This window comes from Stegodyphus dumicola, chromosome 12, assembly GCF_044657685.1.
Source record: "Stegodyphus dumicola isolate Sdum_Otavi_A_Nest chromosome 12, ASM4465768v1".
Lineage (NCBI taxonomy): Eukaryota > Metazoa > Arthropoda > Arachnida > Araneae > Eresidae > Stegodyphus > Stegodyphus dumicola.
This window is the reverse complement of record NC_140779.1, coordinates 117,293,864-117,316,620: the sequence shown is the minus strand read 5'-3', so window position 1 is coordinate 117,316,620 and position 22,757 is coordinate 117,293,864. Positions and strand designations below refer to the sequence as shown.

At 30.2% G+C, this 22,757-nt stretch overlaps 1 protein-coding gene across 11 annotated transcripts in view; it reads right to left on the bottom strand.

The window, feature by feature from the left end:
* Positions 1 to 22,757, bottom strand: part of Piezo (piezo type mechanosensitive ion channel component) — a 260,388-nt gene that overhangs the window by 77,518 nt on the left and 160,113 nt on the right. For all 11 annotated transcript variants that reach the window (XM_085806866.1, XM_085806871.1, XM_085806868.1 and 8 more), the window contains 4 exons: positions 19,981 to 20,073; positions 14,712 to 14,868; positions 14,319 to 14,504; positions 2,640 to 2,697 (listed from right to left, as the gene is read on the bottom strand). In XM_085806866.1, the coding sequence (XP_085662992.1) occupies positions 2,640 to 2,697; positions 14,319 to 14,504; positions 14,712 to 14,868; positions 19,981 to 20,073 (494 nt within the window). The remainder of the gene's footprint in view (positions 1 to 2,639; positions 2,698 to 14,318; positions 14,505 to 14,711; positions 14,869 to 19,980; positions 20,074 to 22,757) is intronic.

The window sequence follows — 22,757 nt, the reverse complement described above, 5'->3', positions numbered from 1 at the left end:
TACAGAGAATGCTGCTGAAAAGACACCTGGGTCCAAGACCCATCTTGTCCTGGGTGCACGTCCACAGAGGAATCCAGGGCAATGAACATGCTGATATGTTAGCAAAAGAGGCAGCTAATAATCTGTCAAGTAAGAAGCAGACAATGGCACTTCCTATTTCTTTCTTGAAGAGAACGACGATGTGGAAACAACTACTGTCTAAATGGCAAGTGCTTTGGGATTTAGAAAAAATTAGAGCAAGGCTGTATCGGCACTTCAGAAAAGTCAGAGTAGAAATAAGGAGTAACTCCTTGTGTCTCATGCAGTTCCTCACTGGATAAGGGCCCTTTCCATCATATTTGCATCGCTTTAAGCTCACTAATTCTAATAACTGTGAGTGCGGTGATGAAGGTGATCCAGACCACTCTGCATTTCTCTTTTCTTGAGCAAGCCTTCTCATGAGTACTGGCCAGTATGGACAGCTAGCATTTTAGAAAATAGGTTAGCAATGAACATATCATGAGCTACTGCACAACAGGGCCCATATGACTGTTATGCAGTAGCAGCATTAGCTTCACATCTGTCCAATTGTAAGATAGCTCGCCACTCCATTGCACTTTAAGCTTTTATTCATTTTGCAGCCCAGCATTTTTTGTAATCTTTAATTGTTTTGTAATTTTTTGTAGTTGTAGTAAACATATTATGTACAGCAATTATACCCATTCTGTACAGCAATTTTAAATATATAACTGTAAGGATTAATGATTGTAATATATGCCTAAAAATGTAAACATACACTTTGAAGTGATATGTAGTCTTTAAATGATTTGAACATATCCCTTATAAATGAATGTTATCATTATATTCACATTTAATTGCATTATTGTCTAGTTTATCATTATTATTGTTGTTGTCTACATTAGTGTGCCTTCACCTTTCATAAAACTATAATATACATATAGATTTATTATAAAACAACACCATAATGATGTCTAGATATTGAAAACATATACTCTCTTCAAGAGCCTTGTATGCTCATGCTATTTCACTATTGGTAACATTTCATTCTTAACTTTATTATGCATTTTGTGTAACCCAGAGGTATATTGGAAATTGAATTGTGCTTTTATATTGTCTACAATAGTGTGCATTTTTATTACATTTATCTGTACATTAAGATAGCTAACTTTTGCACTGCACATCATAGCTCATATCCTTTTTGCAACCCAGCATTTTATAGCAATGGATGATTTGGATGGATAGTTGTAGGATAAAACAATTGTAATATATGCCTTAAACTGTAGTTGAACACTTTGAAGCGAAATGTAGGCTTTAAATGTTTTGAACATATGCTTTGTAAATGAGTATTAACATTATTATATTTACATTTAACTGCAGTTTTATCTAGATGCATATCATTGTCTACAATAGTGTGCCTCCACCTCATGTATTCTACATTGAAAACATGTACTCTCTTCAACAGCCTTGTATGCTCATGTTACTTCCCTATTGGTATTATTTATGGAATTACTCTGTTTAATAGTAGAACAACTCAGTAAATGTCTCTTCGCTGAAACCTGTACCTTCTTCAAAAGCCTTATTTGCCCATGCTATTACTATTTTTTTTCTTTAAAAACACAATAATGCTGTTTGTATTCTCATCTTAGCCCTGGGCTGAGTTTTGGCTGGAAGTAGTTCAACTCCGATGAGTAAGTGAAAATCCTATGTGGTATGGTACCCTGGTCGGGAGCCTGCTCAGTGGCGAGTAGTAATAGTTATTATTTAATATTGCTTTAGTTATTATTTTCAACATTAGCAGTGACATCAGCATTTTGATTAATATCAAGTTAAATTAAATATTATATTAAGTTATATTTATTCTCTATTTTTTAATTTTCCCATTCTCATTCACACTATAGCAAGTTTCATATGTTTGCTTATTCAAATTGTTAGAGAATCACGGGCTTACTAATACAAAACTAATACTGAAAACTAACTTGTTGCATTGCAACAACAAGTTTACATTGCAAATTCAGCATAAAATAATATTGCTACTTTAACCATGTTTACTTACTGTGCCTGATATGCACTACATATTTAAGGTTTTGCTTTTAAGTTATAAATTTTTTATTTTACCTTATTTCAATTGAACACCTTTAAGAAAAATCTCTCTAAAGTTCTTACTATTTTCCACTCATGGATTTTGCCTCTAAGCAAAATAAAGTATCGTCTCTTGAAGGATACATTTGTTACAAGCCTCGTGTGCAAATGATCTAGTGAAATAAATGTACAGATGAGTCTTGAATAATTAAGTTTTTTCACTATTAAATAAAGGCTTTAAGGTATTATCTGAAGCTGTCAGCTCATCATTTATTATTTTATTCTTTCACCAATACATAAAGAAACTAACAAATGAGAATTCTTTTTTTTTTTTTTTTTTTCCATATTTTTATGCAAATAGATGCTACGGAAAAATTTTAGTAGGGATTATTAAACAGTTGTAAGAAACAATAAGAAAACCCTATTTTCATAACATTGGGTTTTAATAGATACAATTGTGTGGGACTATTTAGTAATGATAAATTAAAAATTGAAATTAAGGACAATAAGATAAAATACAGAAAACAGAAATTAAGGCAGCAAAATCTCAATGAACTTACTTGTAGAACACAACTAAGTAAAATCACAGCAACATTATACGCAAGCAGAATGTTCCACCTTAAAAAAAAAAAAAAAAAAAAGTACATCATCTCAAAAATCTAAACAAACTTTTTTTCGAAGGATAAAAAACGAAACTAATACACTAATGTACATACACTATTCTTCTTACCACATTCTTTAAATATTGCATTCTGGCAATAAGAACAATAAGATATAAAATTTAGTTCTGAATTGTTTTTACCAAGTAATAAATCTTATTTTTACAATTATGTTTAGTAATAAATGTTATTTTTACAATTATTGCTTATGGTTTCGAATATCCTTTACAGAAATGTCATATATATATATATATATATATATATATATATATATTGATATATATTTTATATATATATATATTTTGGCATATATATATATGCCAGTTTAAATTGGCTTATATATATATATATATATATATATATATAGATAGATAGATAGATAGATAGATAGATAGATAGATAGATAGATAGATAGATACATAACATAAAAATAGGCTAAAAATTAAAAACAAAATTTTTAAACCTGTCCTGCACTAGTTACAGGATTGAAGTAAAATAAACTTAAAGCATTAAAGCATCTAAAGTTAAAATTAGATTGGACTCAAAGCAAGGCAATTCCTCAACAATACTAATATTTGCAACTGTGTATAAGAGATTTAACACAATATCTAAACATATAAAAATTAAAATAAAAATTCCTTAGTAGAACAAACTCAAAAAATAAAAAGAAAAAAAGGAAAAATACACAAAATTATAAAAATGTAAAAATTAATCTCCTTTTACTGAAACTCCAATTCAGAACTCATCAGGGGAAAATAAAGTTTCATAAAAGTTGATTAATATGTTTCGAAAAAATGTTTCGTTATCCTAGTTCATTTGGGATCAAAAATCGAAAAAAGATTAAATTAAATTTTCACAGGGTTCATACACATTTCTGCACACGGAAATTAAGTACTTTTAAGGACCATTAATGAAAAAAATTAAGAACCTATAAGGAAATGGGAGCCGAATAAATTCAATTAAAATTATTATCTATGTCTGAACTTCACTTTTGTAATCACTAAAAATAAAACAGATCCACAAATAGGATGTATTATTATTAAACATGAATTAATTAACATAATTATTGTTTTGTTTGAAAATAAAACAAACATTATGAAGTTTATCAAGTAGTATTAAATATTTTACACTCATAATAATTGGACACATTTGAAAGAAGATAAGTGACATTTTATTTACATTTTACTAACAGTTAGCTTTGTGTTGATTTTTTTATGTCTTATTTTGTCAGATAATCGCTCAGTCTAGAGGTTTAGTAAATAGCAGGTAGATTTTATGTCAAGCGGCATAGGTTGTTAAAATGAGAAGTAAGAACATAATCAGCATGATTCAAAACAAAGGACTGGATGTTGTCACCGCTGCTGCTTGCCTAGAGAGAGATCTGCTGATTAGAACAAACCTGAAAGGCCTGATGTAAGCATGGCTGGCAAGTAGTGATGGGCAACTTTGGTACTTTCTTGTACCCAGTACGAGAGTAACGGGTACAGACAAGTACCCGGTACAAAATACCCGTTACTCAAGTAACCATTACTTTGAAAAGTACAAGTACAGAGTACCAAAGTAACGAAATACCGGAGTACCCTAGTAATGGTTTGCTGTACCGAAGTACCCTAGTAACGGTTTGTTGTACCGGAGTACCCTAGTAACGATTTGGAGTACCGAAGTGCCCTAGTAACGATTTGGAGCATCGAAATACGCAGCTAACGATTTTGCGCACTGAAGGAACTCTGCCACGTCACCACGTGTTTGATTTTATCTGTATGAAGTAAGATTTTGAATATCAGAAAACATGTCAACTACGGAAGTGTCTGAGGAGCAGGAGAGTGCGGCAGGTTGTTTCTGCTGTTGGGTTTGTGTAGATTGTCTTTGATGGCCAGTGGGGGTTGGGAGGATTGGCACGGGAAGTAGATGGATGGAAACATTTTCGCTTTCAATTGTGTCTTGTGCAGCAAAATCGATGGGTGCTCTATCAATTTCATGAAAGGGGTCGTCCATAAATGATGTCACACTTGGAGGGGGGTTAGTGAAATTGTGACAGTTTGTGACAAGGTGGGGGAGGGGGTAACAAGAAGTGTGACATCATATTTTGATTAAAATAAAAATGTTTAAAATCAGCAGATTGAATTTTGAAGTTATTTTAAAATTACCAAAATTTGAAGGTATTTCCTTAATTGGGGCGAAAGCAACTTTCATGTGATTTTTTTTTTTTTTTTTTTAAACTTACATTCCTTTCTTTCCAAAAAAAAAAAAGGCATTTAGAGTAGGTTTTGAGAATAGGGTAGCGGCAGTAATAGTAATTTTATTGCTATTGTGTATTAATTATGTTTTTTGCTATAAACTTTTCTCTTATTTCATACAAAATAAGTGCACGAATCATTATTATTGTTATATTTACAGATGTCATTAAAACATATATTTTAAATTTAAAAATAAAGTCTGAAATATGATCTATAACGTAGTGCTACATTTTTGAACTGCAAGTATAAGTTTACATAATATTGCGTGACATGTGACAAAAGGGGTGGAAGGGGTATGTTAAAGGACACTTTGTGACAAAGAGGGGGAGGGGGTCCAAAATGTTGCAGAAAAAGTGTGACATCATTTATGGACAGCCCCAAATGAGCATAGTTGCGTACTTGAGAAACGTCGGAAAATTTTTTTTGTGTGATATTGAAGGAAGGGAGAGTACACTACGTTTTTTTTAAATAGAAATTTTACCAAAAGTACCCATTTCGGTATAGAAGTAACGAATACCGAAAAGTACCGATTTCGATACTGAAGTAACGGGTACTTGGATGTACCGATTTTCAGTACCTGTCACAAAATACCCGGTTCGGTAGTACCGACTCATCACTACTGGCAAGTTTTGAAAGTTAGTTGGGGCTCTGTCTGATGCAATTAGTGTCATAGCTTCGTGTCGATTTCTAGGGGCTATAACCCAGTTAGTATACTTTTTCAATAACCCACCAAAGCACCAGAGGTGATAAGTTGTTTTGTATTATTTTAAGTCTCACTAGATGGAAAGAATTTTACATGATGAATTTTTACATTTTTGTGTTTTACCTTGTGACCACGGTAAGGATTAATGAAATTCAATGACTCACTTTAATATGCAGAGATAATTGTTAGCTATAAATAATTAAATTAGGTAGTTACATAACCTTGGTAATTATGGATTTACATCACCACTATTAAGTTTTATTTATTTTTATAAATATTTATTAAAAAAGCCCTATTAAAATCACAATCTAATAAAATTTCACAGTTTAAAATACACGTAACTCATTACATTGATTCTTAAACTATATTAGGGTAATTACACATTAAAAGCTACAAAACATTTATGTTTTGTAACAACAACACTCAACAAAATATTAACGCCTCTTTTTAATTTGAAGCCTTCCCAGACATTTTGGCTCATTTATATCGATTTCCATCTTTTTAAGCATCTTTTCTAACAATCAGAAATTTGTCTCAATACACAAACCAGTGTTCTCACTAATTTCTGCATGCTTTATTTCCTAACTTCTCAACCTCTCCACAATGTACCTACCAGGGTTTTATTGACCTGATTAAAGTTAAATAGTCCAAAACTCCCTAACAGATGTGAAACAAATTATTGCTAGGTCTGAAAGTAACTACAATGTCAGACAAAAGTTTAAATAAACCTCTTATGTAAAAAGAACTTAGAATGTAAAGGCATGTTCTGATGCTAACAAAATTAATTATAGCTCATCGTGATGTACAAACAAGAACAGTCAAATTCAAACTAAAAATATGGACTAGTGGTCAAAGACTATACAATTTAATTTTAATTTAAGCTGGCTCAGTAACTCTATCATATGAGAAAACAGAAATGGGAAATTATTGTAAAATTACTGTAAAGCTAAAATTATAAACAACTGGGTAATTTACATTATAATACTTCTAATATATTGGGTAATACGTAATAATAGCTTTGAAGAATAATTTTCTTTGTGTATTCAGTTTCCTTCTGCAACACATTTCCTTTTCATTTTAGAATTTTTGGATTTAATTAAGGATTTCTGTTATTCTAAAAAAACAAAATGCATTTAGAATGTATAGGAAAAGCTGCTAATTTTATTTCTTTAGAAGAAATGAACATTCAGAAGAAATATAAAAGATATATGGTAAGGGCTGGTTACAGAGCTGGTGTGGCAGAATTTTTAGAATTTAATCTAGAAATCTTCTAAAATCGAATCTAATCGAATCTTCTAAAATCGTGGCTCTATAAATCTTGCCTTCAAATCCTTCTAAACTTTCCAAGCTGCAATGTCTAAAATCCTAAAGAAAAATTATCCCTACCAATTCTGTAATGGCAAAACGCCAGAAATATTTTGAAAAAAAAAAAGGGGATAAGTGTAAAATTAATTTTATAGAGAAAACTGATGTATATTCTGAGAGAATTAATCACATGGAAAACTTTTACTATGAAAAAATTAAAAAGAAGCCATTTTTAATTAATTACATAGCTAATTTTCCTTTTCCTAAGAACTGTTTTGTAAACTGTGCTTTATAGCATTTATACCTTGTTTATTTTTCAGATTCAAAATATTGTATAGTAAGTTGCCAAAATGGAACTTTATAATATGGCAGTGAAAAATAAAAATGTTTTATTTTAATCTTATTTTTAAATATCATTTAAATATAATACCAATATTTTAATGAAATTTATCAATTTTACAATGTTTTTATAAAAGTCATCGTAAAATTTCCCAATCTTGGAACTAAAAATTTTCTATAGAAACTGATCTTAAAATCGCCAAAATGTTGACAAATCGCCAAAGTTAGAACCTTTTAATAAAAGAATTCACCTCCCCAAAAGCGAAAAGTTGTTTAAGAGCTCTTCATTACAAAAAATGAACTTTGAAATGCTTATGTTTCACTTCTTACCTAGAAACTCGAGTATCCCACCATTTATATTAGAAATAGGAACAAATTATAACCCATGAATCCATTTCAAAGATAACCATATATGTCAGTAAATCACCAAAATATTCCTCCAAAATGATAATTCACACTCAAAATGGCAGTTGTAAAAACAGACAAAAATTTCAGATGTTAAAATTAAGGACATTCTGCCGATTTGGGACAAAATTAAGGACTTTTAAGGACCAAAAATAAATTCCAAAAAACCTAAGGACTTTTAAGGACTCTTTAGGACCGTACGAATCCTGTTTCAATTAAGACATTAAAATTCATATAAAACCAAAAAATCGAATCTTAAATGTATCCAGAATTTTCGCTACATGATTTCAAAACTCTTGGAAAAAAGAATAAAACATTACATTGTGCCAAATTGACTACTAAAAAAAACCATAAAACTTTACATTATGCAAATGAACCATTCAAGAAAATGAACTGGTCTAAAATCATTATATGTAAATCCGATATTCAAAAGCAATTACAAATAAAGAGCAAAACAAATATACTTTAAATCAAATTGTCATTTAAACAACGTTCAAAAGTTGGGTGGTCCCCAACTATGCTAACCTAAACTTTTAATACTAAGAAAATGAAAAAATTTTCATAGAGATCTCTATAAATAATAAAATCAATTCTGAGCCTTAAACAGCTAAAAACTGAAAATCTGTTTGAAACAAAAATTGAAAAAAATGCCAACTTACTGAATTCTTAAGACAACCAAACTGAGTTCCTTATAAAAGAAAGTTGAATTCAAGGCTACTCTGGAGAAGCAAAATTTTTGTAGTTCTTGGAAAAAGTATGTAATAGCAGAACTAAGTTTTTAACGTGTGTTCAAAATGTCCTATCCTGTTAAACTTTGTGTGGGGAGGGTGTCAAATGTTTGGTTCGGTCTATGAAAAATTAATACTGATGAGGATGGTGATCGTCAACACCAAAATGGTGGTATAATATGGCTCCAAGCCATACCTCCAAATCTACTGCTCTATATCTTTAAAATATGAGAAGTGAAACAGGAATAGAAGCTGTTCCCTTGAAATGCATCCCACTCAAATCCCCTGATGCGTCTTCTATGGATTACTGTGCATTTGGACTCTTTATAAGTGGCATCCCAAAACATTAGATGGACTCTGGAAGATTGTGAAGGAGGAGTGGAATAAAATCAACCTTGATGTTTTAAGAAAAGGACTTTTAGCTTAGAAATCAAGATGTAATATCACAGTTCAACAAAATGGCTATCAGACTGAACATTATTAGAAAATAAAATTCTAAGGCGTGTTTATAGATAAATTTGTGCAAAACCATTACAAAAATGTATGAACACCCTCTGTATATCTGTATGGACAGTCATGAATTTGTTTATCAGTGTGGCCTTTTATTATGCGGATATTTGCCGCGTGAGAAATACTGACTCGAGTTTCTTTTCTAGGCTCTGGTCACCAAAAAGAACATATATAACACAATGAAATAAATAACCTAAGGGATAGCAAAAATCATGTTAGCAATAAAAGCACTGCATAATAAGCACATAAAACCTCAGTCATCTGAATCAGAATCATCTCATATTTACACTGATGGTTAAAATAATTGTGGGAAGTCCGCACTGCCTTCCCAAATAATATTGACCATCAGCATAAACATGCATTACAATTCAGGTGACCAATATTTTATTTGCTTATGCAGTACCTTTATTAAAACCATAATTTTGCTCTCCCCATCATCCCTTGAAACCGTACCTAAAGTAATAAAAATACAGGCACAAGAGTTTTTGTAGGGTCATCAATGTCACTTTGAAAATGAAAATTATGAAGGAGAATTTTTCAGCACCTCAAGACAACTGCTACATCTAACCTCAGCTTTGTGAGCTAAAGTGCAATTAGGATCTACCTACATATCACCATTCTATCTTCTTTTGAGGATTAAGATAAAATGACAGAATTCCACATATTTATACATATAAAACACAGAAAATATTCAATTTTACAATATTTCTCACAGATAAATCTATTTATCTAAATATATATACAGTCAAAAGTCGTTAATCCGGACTCGTCGGGACTTAAGCGATTCCGGATTATTGATTTTTCCGGATTAAAGATCATCAGTTTAAATCTGGTAAGATGGCATGCAGAAATTATAAAATTAAAAATATGAAACCATAATTTATGAAATAAAGAACAATTATTATCTAAAATGCATCAAAATTTACAAAAAAAAAAAAAAAAAAAAAAAAAAAAAAAAAAAAGCTTAATATTTATTTGTTTACTTTATTAAACATTTCTTTCAATGTAAGTTGTTTAAGTTGCTTCGTTCTATGTGATAATACTTTCTCTTTAATTCTATAAACAGACATAATTTCTTTTTCAGTTACAAAATTCTGCTGTTCAAGTCCTATAATTGCTGTGTCGAGAATACCGACTAATTTGTCAATCGAAATTATTTCGTTTTCAATAAACTCTGTGTCACTTTCTTCACTATCGGAAGCGAATTATAATGACGAGGAATTTCATTTAAATCATATCAAAGACGGAGTACGTTGAGATGAAATACTACATTTAGTAAGAAATTATAAGCCAAATAAAATAAAAACATCTGCCCTGAAGATAAGGATAGTGCTGACACATCAACTTCCAATTCATTGCACGCTGCGGCATCAATGCGACTCATGCGCAGAAAGTTTGTAGCTTTGAGGTCCGGATTATAGATCATTCCAGATTATGGGTGTCCGAATTAACGACTTTTGACTATATAAGAGAAATACCCCTGACTCATCACGAGATCTCCGAAACTATACACCTGATTGACTTGAAATTTTGCATAGTGACACATTCCACGATGTAGACATACACTAAGAATGGATTTTTATTATACAATAGAAGTTTCTCATATATTTGGTTTTCCAATCCAAGTTCAAAATTTTTGGTGCTACTTTGGCTCCTGCTAAGCAGGCACCAACAATAAGCATAAGCCCTTTTTTCAAATGGTGAAAGATCTGTTGTTTTTCCCATTTTGCACGGATTTTGACAATTTTTCTTTGGCGAGGGATACGACTTATGATAAACCCATTGCTGGACAAGTTATTTATGGTAGCCGATACTTTGTTGTCATTTTATTTAAAAAATAATGCATTTTATCATGCATAAATTCAGTGTTTTCAATATTATTAATGTCTTCTAACTATTAAAAATCAATTTCATTTTGCATTTTTATTTGAAATAAAAATTTTGTTGTTTATGATATTTTATATAATTTTATGTTGTGGAAGATGTAATCAATGATGTCACCTTACTTAAAAAAGTAATTGGTTTTATTAATATCTATACATTTAATCTAATGTTTTAAACATTATTTATGCCTGTTAAATATTAAAATACAATTTAATTTTGCATTTTTTAAATGATTTTAAAAGGAATGATTATTTAAATAATTTTAATTCTATGCGTGATGTAATCAGCTCCCTGATTGGTTATTAAATATTTGTGCATTACCGCACCATTTTAAAATTTTATTATTCATCTCTTCGAATTACTCAGATTTCAAAGTGAATGGATATGTCCGTTTCGAAGATAAATGTTGTTAAAAAAAAATTGTCCTTTGAGACCTTATTTTGGCCAACCTGGCTTTCCTAATCAAAGATTTATTTATAAATTGTTACAAGGGTCAGAGGAAATTTATTTTAAATTTTTGGAGGAAACCTCGCTAATTGCTTCTTCAATGAAATGCGAGAGATGTGGATCACAGATTGAAGATCGTTAGAAGATTTTTTTTTTTTTTTTTTTTTTTTTTTTTTTTTTTGTGGTACTTATCAATATACAACAGGTAAAATACTTTAAAAAAAAAACATAAGTAGATATTTTTCTTTTACTTTATAATTGTATACTTCAATTTTATTAAAAAATTAATACACTGTTTTCAAAAATTGCTGAGATATTTATTGCCACATATGTTGTAATGTTAAATAATTATATCCTATAAAACTTATTTTAAAGTACTTCAATTTAAGTAATATTTCAATTCTTTTAAACGTTGGAATGATTTTTTAATTCGATATTCAATTTAAGTAATATTTTAATCCAATTAAATGTTGGCGCAATGTTTTTATAGCGGTGTTCTTATTCTATCATATGAGAGTAATAATTTAACCTTCCTTTAGCATTTTAAACTCTTAGTAATTGCATTTATTTACATTTGCCAGCCATCTTAAAAAAACAACGTTTTCAACAAAAAATTAATCAATTATTTTTAGTGATATTTTTTTAAGTTTCGAACACTTTACTATACGTAAAAACAGCACTTTTCAAGATGGCTGACAACTGTAAAAAACGCACCAAGAATTGCACCAATGTAAATCGCCAAAGCTTCGTGCAACCGTCTACCAAAGTAGCACCAAATTTTCTTTTATTGTTGCTAAAACTATATATGAAATACAATGTTGCCAACGAATGTATTTTCCTTTAAAATTATTAAATTGGTAAATAACTTGCATCTATCTAATGAATACAAACATTTAAATGATTAGGTTAATATTAACATTTATATTTAATTGTTATCATAAATTTCATGAAAGTAAATGTTATTATTAAGAAAAATAAATTATTGTGATGAAAAATAAAAGTGTCGTTGTTATTTACAAAAATTGCCGTACATAAAAAATCAGGGACAAATAATTATAAAGGATTAAAAAATTTGATAACAAAGATAATAACATTTATTTTCATGAAACTTATGATAACAGTTAAATATATATAAACCATAGTTTTATGTTGGCAATTTTTCTTGGTGTAGGCCTACTGGAGATCCTGCCACATTAAATAATAGGAACGCATCCCAATACATAGTACCTCACGGGTGATGTTGAAATCTGTGTATGACAGATTCACTGATCAGCACTATATTTCTCGACTTTAAATTAAAAAAAAATTACATTAATTATCTATTCGATATTAGACATTTCGTCAATATAAAAAGTCTAGGTTCACATTCAAATAGATAGTGTGCTCAGCAAAGCAGGTGGGTTCAGCTAATACTTTATATATGTGCATTATTATCAGCAATTTCAGGTAACCACAGTAACTTATTAACTTAGACACACACTGGCCAATGAATTGGAAACCTTTGAGATTTTCATTTGAATGCATGCTAGGGATTAAGTATGCAAATTTATTTATGATGTGGGTTACACATGGTTAGAATGCTAGTATTATAAGGTATTTCTCCCGCCTCCTTAGCAAGCCTTCGTAGTATAGTGGTCAGCACACTCGACACGTATTCGAGAGGTCTGTGGTTCAAGTCTTGGTGAGGGCATTGCTCATTTTTCATATCTCCTGCTTTCAAAAATACCTAATGTCTTTACAGTAAAAGTAAGCTGTAGTATAAGAGTACTCTGAGTATATGTCTCTATAGTATAAGAGTGTTTCATGATGAATGAAGCAAAATGGGAAAAACAACAGATCTTTCACCGTTTGAAAAAAGGGCTTATGCTCATTGTTGGTGCCTGTTTAGCAGGAGCCTCAATTTTGAAAACAGAAAATCTCACTGGGTTCTCAAAAGCAGCCATATTAAAGGTTTTTAAAAGTTGGAATCAGAACCCACAGTCTTTCTCTAGAAGACGTAACTGCAGTTAGAGCACAGTTTTCCAAGAGAGGGATTGGCGGCATCTCTGACAAATTGTATGGCAGAACAGGGACTCTACTCTGCTTCAAACTGACACAGATCGTCAACCAAGTCAATCTTCCTTCAGCGTGAACCATGAGCAAAGGGTAGGAATGCATAGTTGGGTGCCTGTTAGAAAACCACTCATTTCTGCCTGACATGCAAGTATTTGTTTGTAGTGGTGTTGGGAAAGAAAACATTGGACATCCGAGTATTGGAAGCAGGTAATGTGGTCAAAGGGATGCCGCTACACCTTATTTCGCACTGATAGAAGATGTTGAATCAGGCGAGAACACCATGAAGCCATGAAGCCATCTTGCCTTACTCGTACTGTGCAAGGATCTGGTGGGAGTATCATTATATAGGGCATGTTCTGCTGGCATGGAAGTTGTGCCCTGGTGTTCCTTGAGGGTTAAACAAACAGCCATGAGATACCTAAATATACTGGCAGATTAAGTGCACCCTGCAATGTGGCATTTTACCCTGATGGCGGCGGATACTTTATGGGAGATAATGCAACTATACATCGTGCCAGAAGTGTTCAAAATTGATTCACTGAACATCAGTCTGACTTCCAACACCTTTTCTGGCCACTGAATAGCCCAGATCTTAACCCCAAAGAAAATGTATGGGACATGGTGGAAAGAGTCATCCGACAGCACTCTCTTCCAACTAGTTTAGAAGATCTAAAAAGCTTCATAGCTCATGCATGGTATTCTCTGGATGTAAATGCACTTCAGAAGCATGTAGACTCGATACCCAAACAAATCAGAGAAGTTATCCATGAAAAAGGTGGTCCAATAAAATATTGATCTTGGGTTTCGAATTCATTGGCCAGTGTGTGTATGAAAGCACTACAATATATAATAAATAAATCTTCAATGGAAAGTAGTATTTCCAAAACAGTTGAACATCAATACAATAATTATTTTAATAAAATATTCAATATCAGGCAAAACAATATCATTATTTCTTTTAACTCACATTCTTAATAATACTGGTCTAGATTTCAAATAGAACTCATTCCCATTCCACAAGAAATAGAAACAGCTTACAACATAACCCATAGCAAACAGATTTATTCTGCTGGTTCCTGCTTGAAAAACAACTGCCAAAGATATCCAGTAGAATGCATAAAATATGAAAACTTTCAACATGTCAAGGCAGGTCCTGGAAAAATCATTCAAATTTCAAAAATCATGACAAGCAATAAAACATACAAATAACAGAACAAATAACAGATTTTCAAAAAAGAAAGATCAATCAAATAAACAGCATGAATCAGAATGAAAAATTCAAGATGTAAGCATGTTAGTAATTTCAGTGAAAATCATTTCTAAATTTTAAACTTTTATTACTGGCATTAAGTTCACTTACTTGGTACAAGTGACAAAATCAGGAATTGGATTGGGTTCAGGTACATCAAAATTTATTTCTTTATTATTACCACCCTCATATAATTCTGAAATTGGTGATGTTTCAATTTGAAACACAAATAACTGACAACATGCAAATAGTAGTTGGAAAAAGTCAGCTGAAAGAGAAAGCACTTTTGTGAGTACACATACCTCATCAATATTCAATTTCTAGATGTAACAAATAACTATAAAGTACAGCTGAACTATAGCAGCAGGCAAATAACTGCAGCTACTCACTCAAATAATAAGAGTTCTTTTTAAATGTTAAAAAAGCTCTTGAAAAGTTTTCAAACTCCTAATTCTGAATAAATAAATGAAATTTTAATGTAAAATTACATCATTTATATCAATGATTCTCAAACTTTTATGAAATGTTTCTCCTCTATTTGACTTTATTTTTGTAATGTCCCCATTTTTTTTGCACATATGTATGAATGCATTGACTGTATTTATATATAAGAAAACATACATTATTTTGTTAACGTAATTATTTAAAAAAATTACATTTTTTCCTCATATAAATAACATTCAGGTTAAATTAATTAACTATATTAAAAAGATAATTTTATTTAGCATAACTTTTTTTCAGAAAATTACAAACATATATCATAAATATCAAAATCTTTTATTTCTTTATATAATCAAAATTACATATATGCATATACTCAGAGAATAATAACAGTACGATAAAATGCAATATTTTTAGTATCACAGGAATAAAAAAAATTAATATTCAAAAGATACAATAAAACAGCCAGGTGAAACATTGATAACTTATCATCTATTAGGATTAAAATTTGGGTACTCTCTTATTATTATGGCCATAATTATTTTAATGGTGCTAAGAGTATTCATAAATTACCAATGTATGCCTAAAATGTTGTAAAATATTATTTTATTTAATTAATTATATTTATTTATATATTTCATTATTTGCAAATATAATGCTGATTTTTGTTGTTTGACATCTAGAATAACTGTTGTTCAGTGTGTTATTTTAACCAGTTGTCAAATAGTTCCCAATCTCTAGCACCTTTGCAGAATAAAAAAATTAAGAATTTTGAGAAGGGGGGAACAGAAAATTTAATAAAAATACAACAATGACACATAGCCAATTCAGTGTTCTTTTCTAGACTGCAAATGATCTTCATTAGCAGTGCCTGTCATTTGGTGATGGTTATGATATACATTGATGCCTTATTGATAATCTTGGTCCTGTTTAAATAATGCAAGCCATAATAATAATAAGTATCATAATTTGTTAGTGGAAGTCATATTTCAACACAATTTAAAAACTTGGAAGTAACTTTATCAAAAGGTAAATAGTAGTAATACTAAGATGTCATTTTACTAAATATGATACACTGATATCATACTAAATATCATACTGTTGTGTGCATATGGGTTCATAATAAATTGAATGCACACAAGTCCAATGATAAGTTGATAAAATTTATTTTATCAAAAGAAAAACTTCAGAGTTCTGGAACTTTGTACAGAAATACTCATACAGGTGTCCGCAGCATCCCAGAGTATGATCAGTAATTACACTTCAAAACTACAAAGGACATTAAACACCACGAAAGCAAAGTACATCTAAAAGGCAAAGCTTTCAATATTCCGAAGTCGCTCTGAACTAACAATTCACAACAACTTACGGCAGATGCTCTCTCCGTCCTTACATAGTTTTTAACCAACCACTGAGATATTTCTAGTACTTTCTACTTCTTGAAATTACTTGAAGGAATATGAGGAACGAATACAGTTACACATGAAATCAATTACAATAACTTATTATAGCGACACAATGGCCGGACCAAATTGTCACCAAATGGTCGACAAGTTTGGTGACTTTTGGAGATTTCTAGCTAAATCTGGAGACAAAATTTAGTCACCCAAACCATTGCCAGCTTGGCGATGTCTCACCAAATGAACAAGATAGCCATTTACTCAATGTTAAATAGACAGTTAAATGTCACTGTAGTCTTACTTTTCCAAGAAGCTTCCCTTCTTTAGATTAAATGTCACTGTAGTCTTACTTTTCCGAGAAGCTTCCCTTCTTTAGATTTTCATGTTACGTTATACAAAAGGAATTTCAATAAAATTATCTATATATGTACAAAATTCATAACAATATTTGGAAATAAAGTAAATACATTATATAAAACCTTATTATACTATTAATATGCAGCTGATGCCAAAAGTACTGCCCCTTTCAAAATGATTTAGTTTCTCCTATGGCATTCAGATGCCTCCTTGGAGGTATTTGAATTACTCACTCTAAACACATTGCTTATACTCTAAAAACAAAAATTATCTAATCAGATCATTATTAACACATCCACTGCCAACATAGGTATGTAAAACTTCAACAGAAGGCATTTTTATTTTTTGTGAAAACAATACTTTAAAATACCATAAATGGCTATGCATTTTATAACTATTAATAATTAATTCTCAATTTTATAATTTATATTTATCATGTGCTGCAGAGTATAAACTTAATCCTCAAGTGCTGCATTACACACCGATATGTTGATGGGCATAGGTAGGGATCGAATATAGGAAGATAAGAAAATACAGAATACATTTATTTTTTCAAATTAGTTTTTAAAAACACACAAAATAGATACATATGAAACTGTGTTCATTATTTTTGCATAATCCAAACAGTAACCTGGTGGTCTTTCATAGATGGTGCATATGTAAATCATGTGTCTGCATCTGCCATTGAAATAGCAAATTTTAAAATGCTTTCTCATTATCTGACAACCTTTTGTTTGTCTTTGCACTTTTAAGAAAATGTTTATTTATGTATTCATGTACATGTTCTTAGGCAAGTAGATTATGATCTTTTTTTCAATAAACTTTCAATTATTGATGGATGAAACTGGTAATACAGAGGCATCTTATTTCCCCAAAATTTACTATTGTCATGTGAATTTATTACCGCTATTTACAATACATGTATAAACAGTTTATTGGGCCATTCAATGCTTTCCTATGGCATCAATAATAAGCCGGAGGTCATGTTAACCTAGTCCTGCCATGTAAGCAGAGGTAAGCAGTGGTGCAGGCAGCTCACATGACCTCTTTATTAAAACTGTAATAAATTTGCAAGCTCCTTGCTCCTTTTACTAGCTTAAAATAAGTAAATTAATTCTATGCTCAAAATAAAAAGAATTTTAGAGATTAATGTTTGAAAGCAACAATAATTTTCACAAATTACCAAAGAGAAATTAATTAACTTCCTTACAAAGTCTTTACAAGAGAGATTACTGCAGTAAAGTAATTATTAGATAAAAACTGAAAATTAAGAATAGTGCAATAATGAATTAAAAGCAGATTTTTATGTTTATCATTCAGAGACATAGGAGATGGAAGAATTAACATGCCACTAGACAGGAGGAAAAAATTAATGACTTTAGGGATTTTTTTAAAATGGCATTAGCAGGAAAACTATATAAGGAAATTCCTAACAGTTTAAGTCCTAAAAGTTCCTAGTCTAAAGAAAGCCCAAAATTCATTATGGAAATTATTGCTACTAATTATGCTAAGGCTGAATGGGCTTTTGGTTTCATGAACAGTATTTCTAAATGAAGATCCTCTTTAATCTACACCATATTTCAGATTTAATGACAATCTCTTTAAAAGAGAAACATTTAAAAAATGTAATCTTAAAACTTATGTAAACACATTTTTGAAAAACCATCTCAAGCCTTTAGAACCTTACAGAAAATCAACTGACATAAGGATATGGCAACTTCTGCCACAATGCACAGTTATTTGTATTACTAGCTTTATTGAAAGTAAAACGTTCAATTAGAATATGATATTCTATCTTTATAAACTAAAGTGCAAACCCTTTGTTAAATTTTTCATAGCTCACTATTGCATGTATGTACTTTATTACTTTGATGGTAGCAGTTTTAATTTTGTTTCCTTTCTTCTGTTTAAGTTTTGGCTACATCATTTTTTTATGTTCACTAGAAATATAGGTTATATGCTTTACACTCATCAGAGATGTCACTTTTATATCTTTTCATTTCCTAATCATTACATCATTGGCCCATTTGGCTACAGTTTTTAGCTTTGTTTTTACAACTTCTTTTCACAAAGTTTTGCTGTTGTACAGTACCAACATAGTTAGTTCTTCTTTCAGCAAAATACTTGGTACATTTAAATCTACTATAATAATTGTTCATATGTACACTATGGTCATAATCTGAAATTCCATCTAAAAACTATATTACAAGTTTCTCAGTATGCCATTTTTCACCAGAAACACTCAACATACCTACATACACCAGACATTTAAAAATAATGTCAGTAGGTATCATGATCACATACAGTTTTTTGCTCCGTTTATGTTATTTATTCAGTATACATAGCAGATATATAAGATATACCTGCCATAGATTAGTTTATGTTTAATCCAAGTCCTAGATAATATGTTTCAGGCATTCTTATATTTAACAGATTTATAATATTCCAAATTTTATACAATGAATCAGCTGAAGCTGTTTCAGTACTGTTTGCATTTTTTGCAAAGTGCAATGCTCAAAAGAATAACAAACAAGAATATCTTGAAACACGTATTTCCTTGAGAATACTCTCGATATACATAAAAAGCAATTAACAGGATTGTTCCAAAAACAGGTTTGAAGAAGCCATCAGATTTTGTAAAAGAAATGAACAGCATTGATGATGACTTGTCTTCCTGAATTACATTTCAAGTATAACATATTCTTGTTATGTTTAAATTTCTGCATTGTTACCTTCATGTATATAAATATCCAGATAATCAGAATAAACAGTGTGTGGAACATACTTTCTTTACAAGAGGAACTGAGGTTACTCATACACTCACCTGGTAAATTGTTTTCTAAATATTTTGTCAACTGTTTACCTGTAATGGTCTTCTGGCCGGACATTTTGCCCGTTTAAGAACAAGAAAGCCCTAGTAAATTGTCATTTAAGTAACTCACATTGTGGGAAATTAAAAATTTATATGAAAAATGTAAAATCAAAAAGTCAAATTTACTATATTTACTACCATGCCTGTACAACTACATACAGCTGAGACAATGCAACCTAAATGTAGAGCAAAATTCTACCTCACCACGCACTTGCATGTTGTAGACTATTAGATACTAGCACTACATCACTTGCCTGTGCACAATATGTTAAACTGTAACCAATGAAAGACCTTTACTTGCCAAACGTACCAACAATTTTTGTGGCATTTGGTGGACTCTGAAAGTCAGGAAGGAAAAGCCACTCTCTCAAACCTTCTACCAATGCTTCTGTCCATGGGTACTCTGAAAAGCATTAATATTAATTAAACCTGAGAAATAAACAAATGCTAAAAAAACACCTTAAAATTCCATAATATAAAAATTCAGAGTACTATGAATAAAAATAATTTTCAACTATTACACAGGTTTCAGTTTATTATTAAAGTACACTGCATGAGCTACTTAATTTCAGAAAAATTTCTGATTATGCCGGCTGATAACAGTACTTCTGATTAAGTAAATTTCTTCACTTTATTTCATTAAAAATATTCAATATAAAAACATATACATAAAACACTTAAATTAAGCATAAGTTATTATTATTATTATTTTACAAAGGCAAATGATAATGCAGTGTAACAATTGCTTGAGAGTTTTATTCTTCTATTTTACTATCAAATTCTCAATCATTGTCTAAATAATTAAAAACTGTCAAATGTAAAATTGAAATACTGTCAAATTAAAAAACATAAGACTATATGAATATTATTTACTGTTACTAAGAAGATAATCTGCATCAGATTTAAAGCATGTTTAATGAATAAAATTATGTAATTTATATGTAGCAGATTTCTAGCAGTAAACTTCAAATATATAAAACCAAACTCTGAATATTTTGAGTATTGCTGAGAATAAATGGATATTTCTTATTCAAAGTACCAAATACAGTACAAAGTCTGAAATCATAACCTTCAAATTACCAGAAGAAAAAGGAATTGGGAACACATACCCCTCCCCCCTTAAAAAAGGGATGTGCTGTAAAGGTAATTTTTCACCTGACCAATTAAGATTACCATATATTAGGTTCAGACACCTGTTGGCTAGAAAATCACACTATGCCTAAATACAAAACTGAGTAATGTTAGCCACGACTATGTTTTCAGCCTTTGAATGATTTTAGAAATGGAGGTTAATTTTTTATCTTATCAAATCAAAAACAAAGCCCAAGACATATTTGTTTAGAGTGGGATGTTGCTTATATTACGTTTTCTTTTTTTGGCATAGCAGCAGGGAAGAGAGAAAGAATTAGATTCCAAAGAACTTAACTACAGTTAACATAACAAGTTAGGCTCCTTTTAAAGTTTTTAATTTGATCCAACTCATTTTTTGCTGTTTATTTTTACTACAGCTATTTAATCAAAATTAAAGTTTGAATTTCCACTTATGTCGAAAACAGTTTCTAATTTTCAAATTGTAGCAGGATCTGCAAAGTGAAAACATATTTGGCACTTGCCTTTTATAGTGGCCTTGGTAAAAGAAAATGGAAATTTCACAATTTGGGCTTAAGCGCAAACAAATTTGCACCATAACCTTATTTTGTCATAAATATACTTTTGAACTTTTTTTTAAAAAAATACTTTTTTTTAATCAAAGTAATATACTTTTGAACACTACAGAAGAAATTCTCTAAGTAATGGAATTTTAGAAGAAATGTGGAGAAATGATAGTAAATGAAGATGATATAATAGAAGCTTCCCACTGCAGTGATAAACCCCAATCAACAAATCAATGGCAACATTTGTAGCATGGATTTAAATCCAGAAGATATCACTACTGCTTGTAAAGAAAGTGACAAAGAAGTTGTTGAGAATTAAAGATTTCAGTTGACACGTTAAAGGGAATTCTTGACGCAGCAATTACAGGACTTGAAATGAACAAGAAATAGTGTCTACCTGTAAAATTAAAAAGAAAGTACTAGCACAAAAAAGAAAGAAAAAAAAAACCTTAAAAAGCTTACATTGAAAGAAATGTTTAATAAATCAAATAAATATTGAGCACTTTTTTTTAATTTTGATTACTTTCAAAATCATAAATGTTTTATTACTTCATAAACAATTATTTCATATTTTAAATTTTATAATTTATACATGTCATCTTACTAGATTTAAAATGATGATCTAATATCCAGAATTTTTCAAAATCCGGAATAATTGAAGTCTCGATTATCCAGATATTGTACTTTGTACTATATACATTTTACTTCTATAAAGCCATTCTATTATTTGTAATTACAAATCTTTCAGATTTTAAAAATGTGATATTGGGTAAATACAATACATTGTTTTTATCCAGACATTTCTATTGCTACAAAAATTTTAAACTGATAATCATGAAAAGGAAACACTTTAATGGAATATTTGAAAAAATATAAACATATCACAAATAAATTATTTGGTCTAACTAATGCAAACTTCCACATAACTAAATCAAATCTTTTAATTATCTGTTTTACCAAGATAAGAAATTATTTTCACATAATGAGGAAGTTAATATTTAATGTGATTTTAGTGCCAAAGTAATATACTTTGGTTAATTCATAAAAAATTATCCTTTGTTATCAGGAACTATTATAAATGCATTACAATTTTTTTATTTTCCAAAATCCCCATAATTTTGTCATACAAAAATACAATCGCAATGTCTTTTTTGTGATGCTATTTTACACATGTTTTAGATCACTTCTTTTGACTTTTGTAGCAGAACTTTCTTCCAAATTTACAAATCTCACTCAATTACACCACTTTCATTCTCATAATCATGAATTAGTATAACTAGATCAGTATGTTCTTTATCAGGTACAATACTTACATTTTATGCTCTAATCCTTAATATTTCTTACTTGATACTTTTATGAGAATACTGAATGAAAAAATTATGAACTTTTTTTTTTTTCACTTTAGTCTGCATTAAAAAATATTCCTACTTAT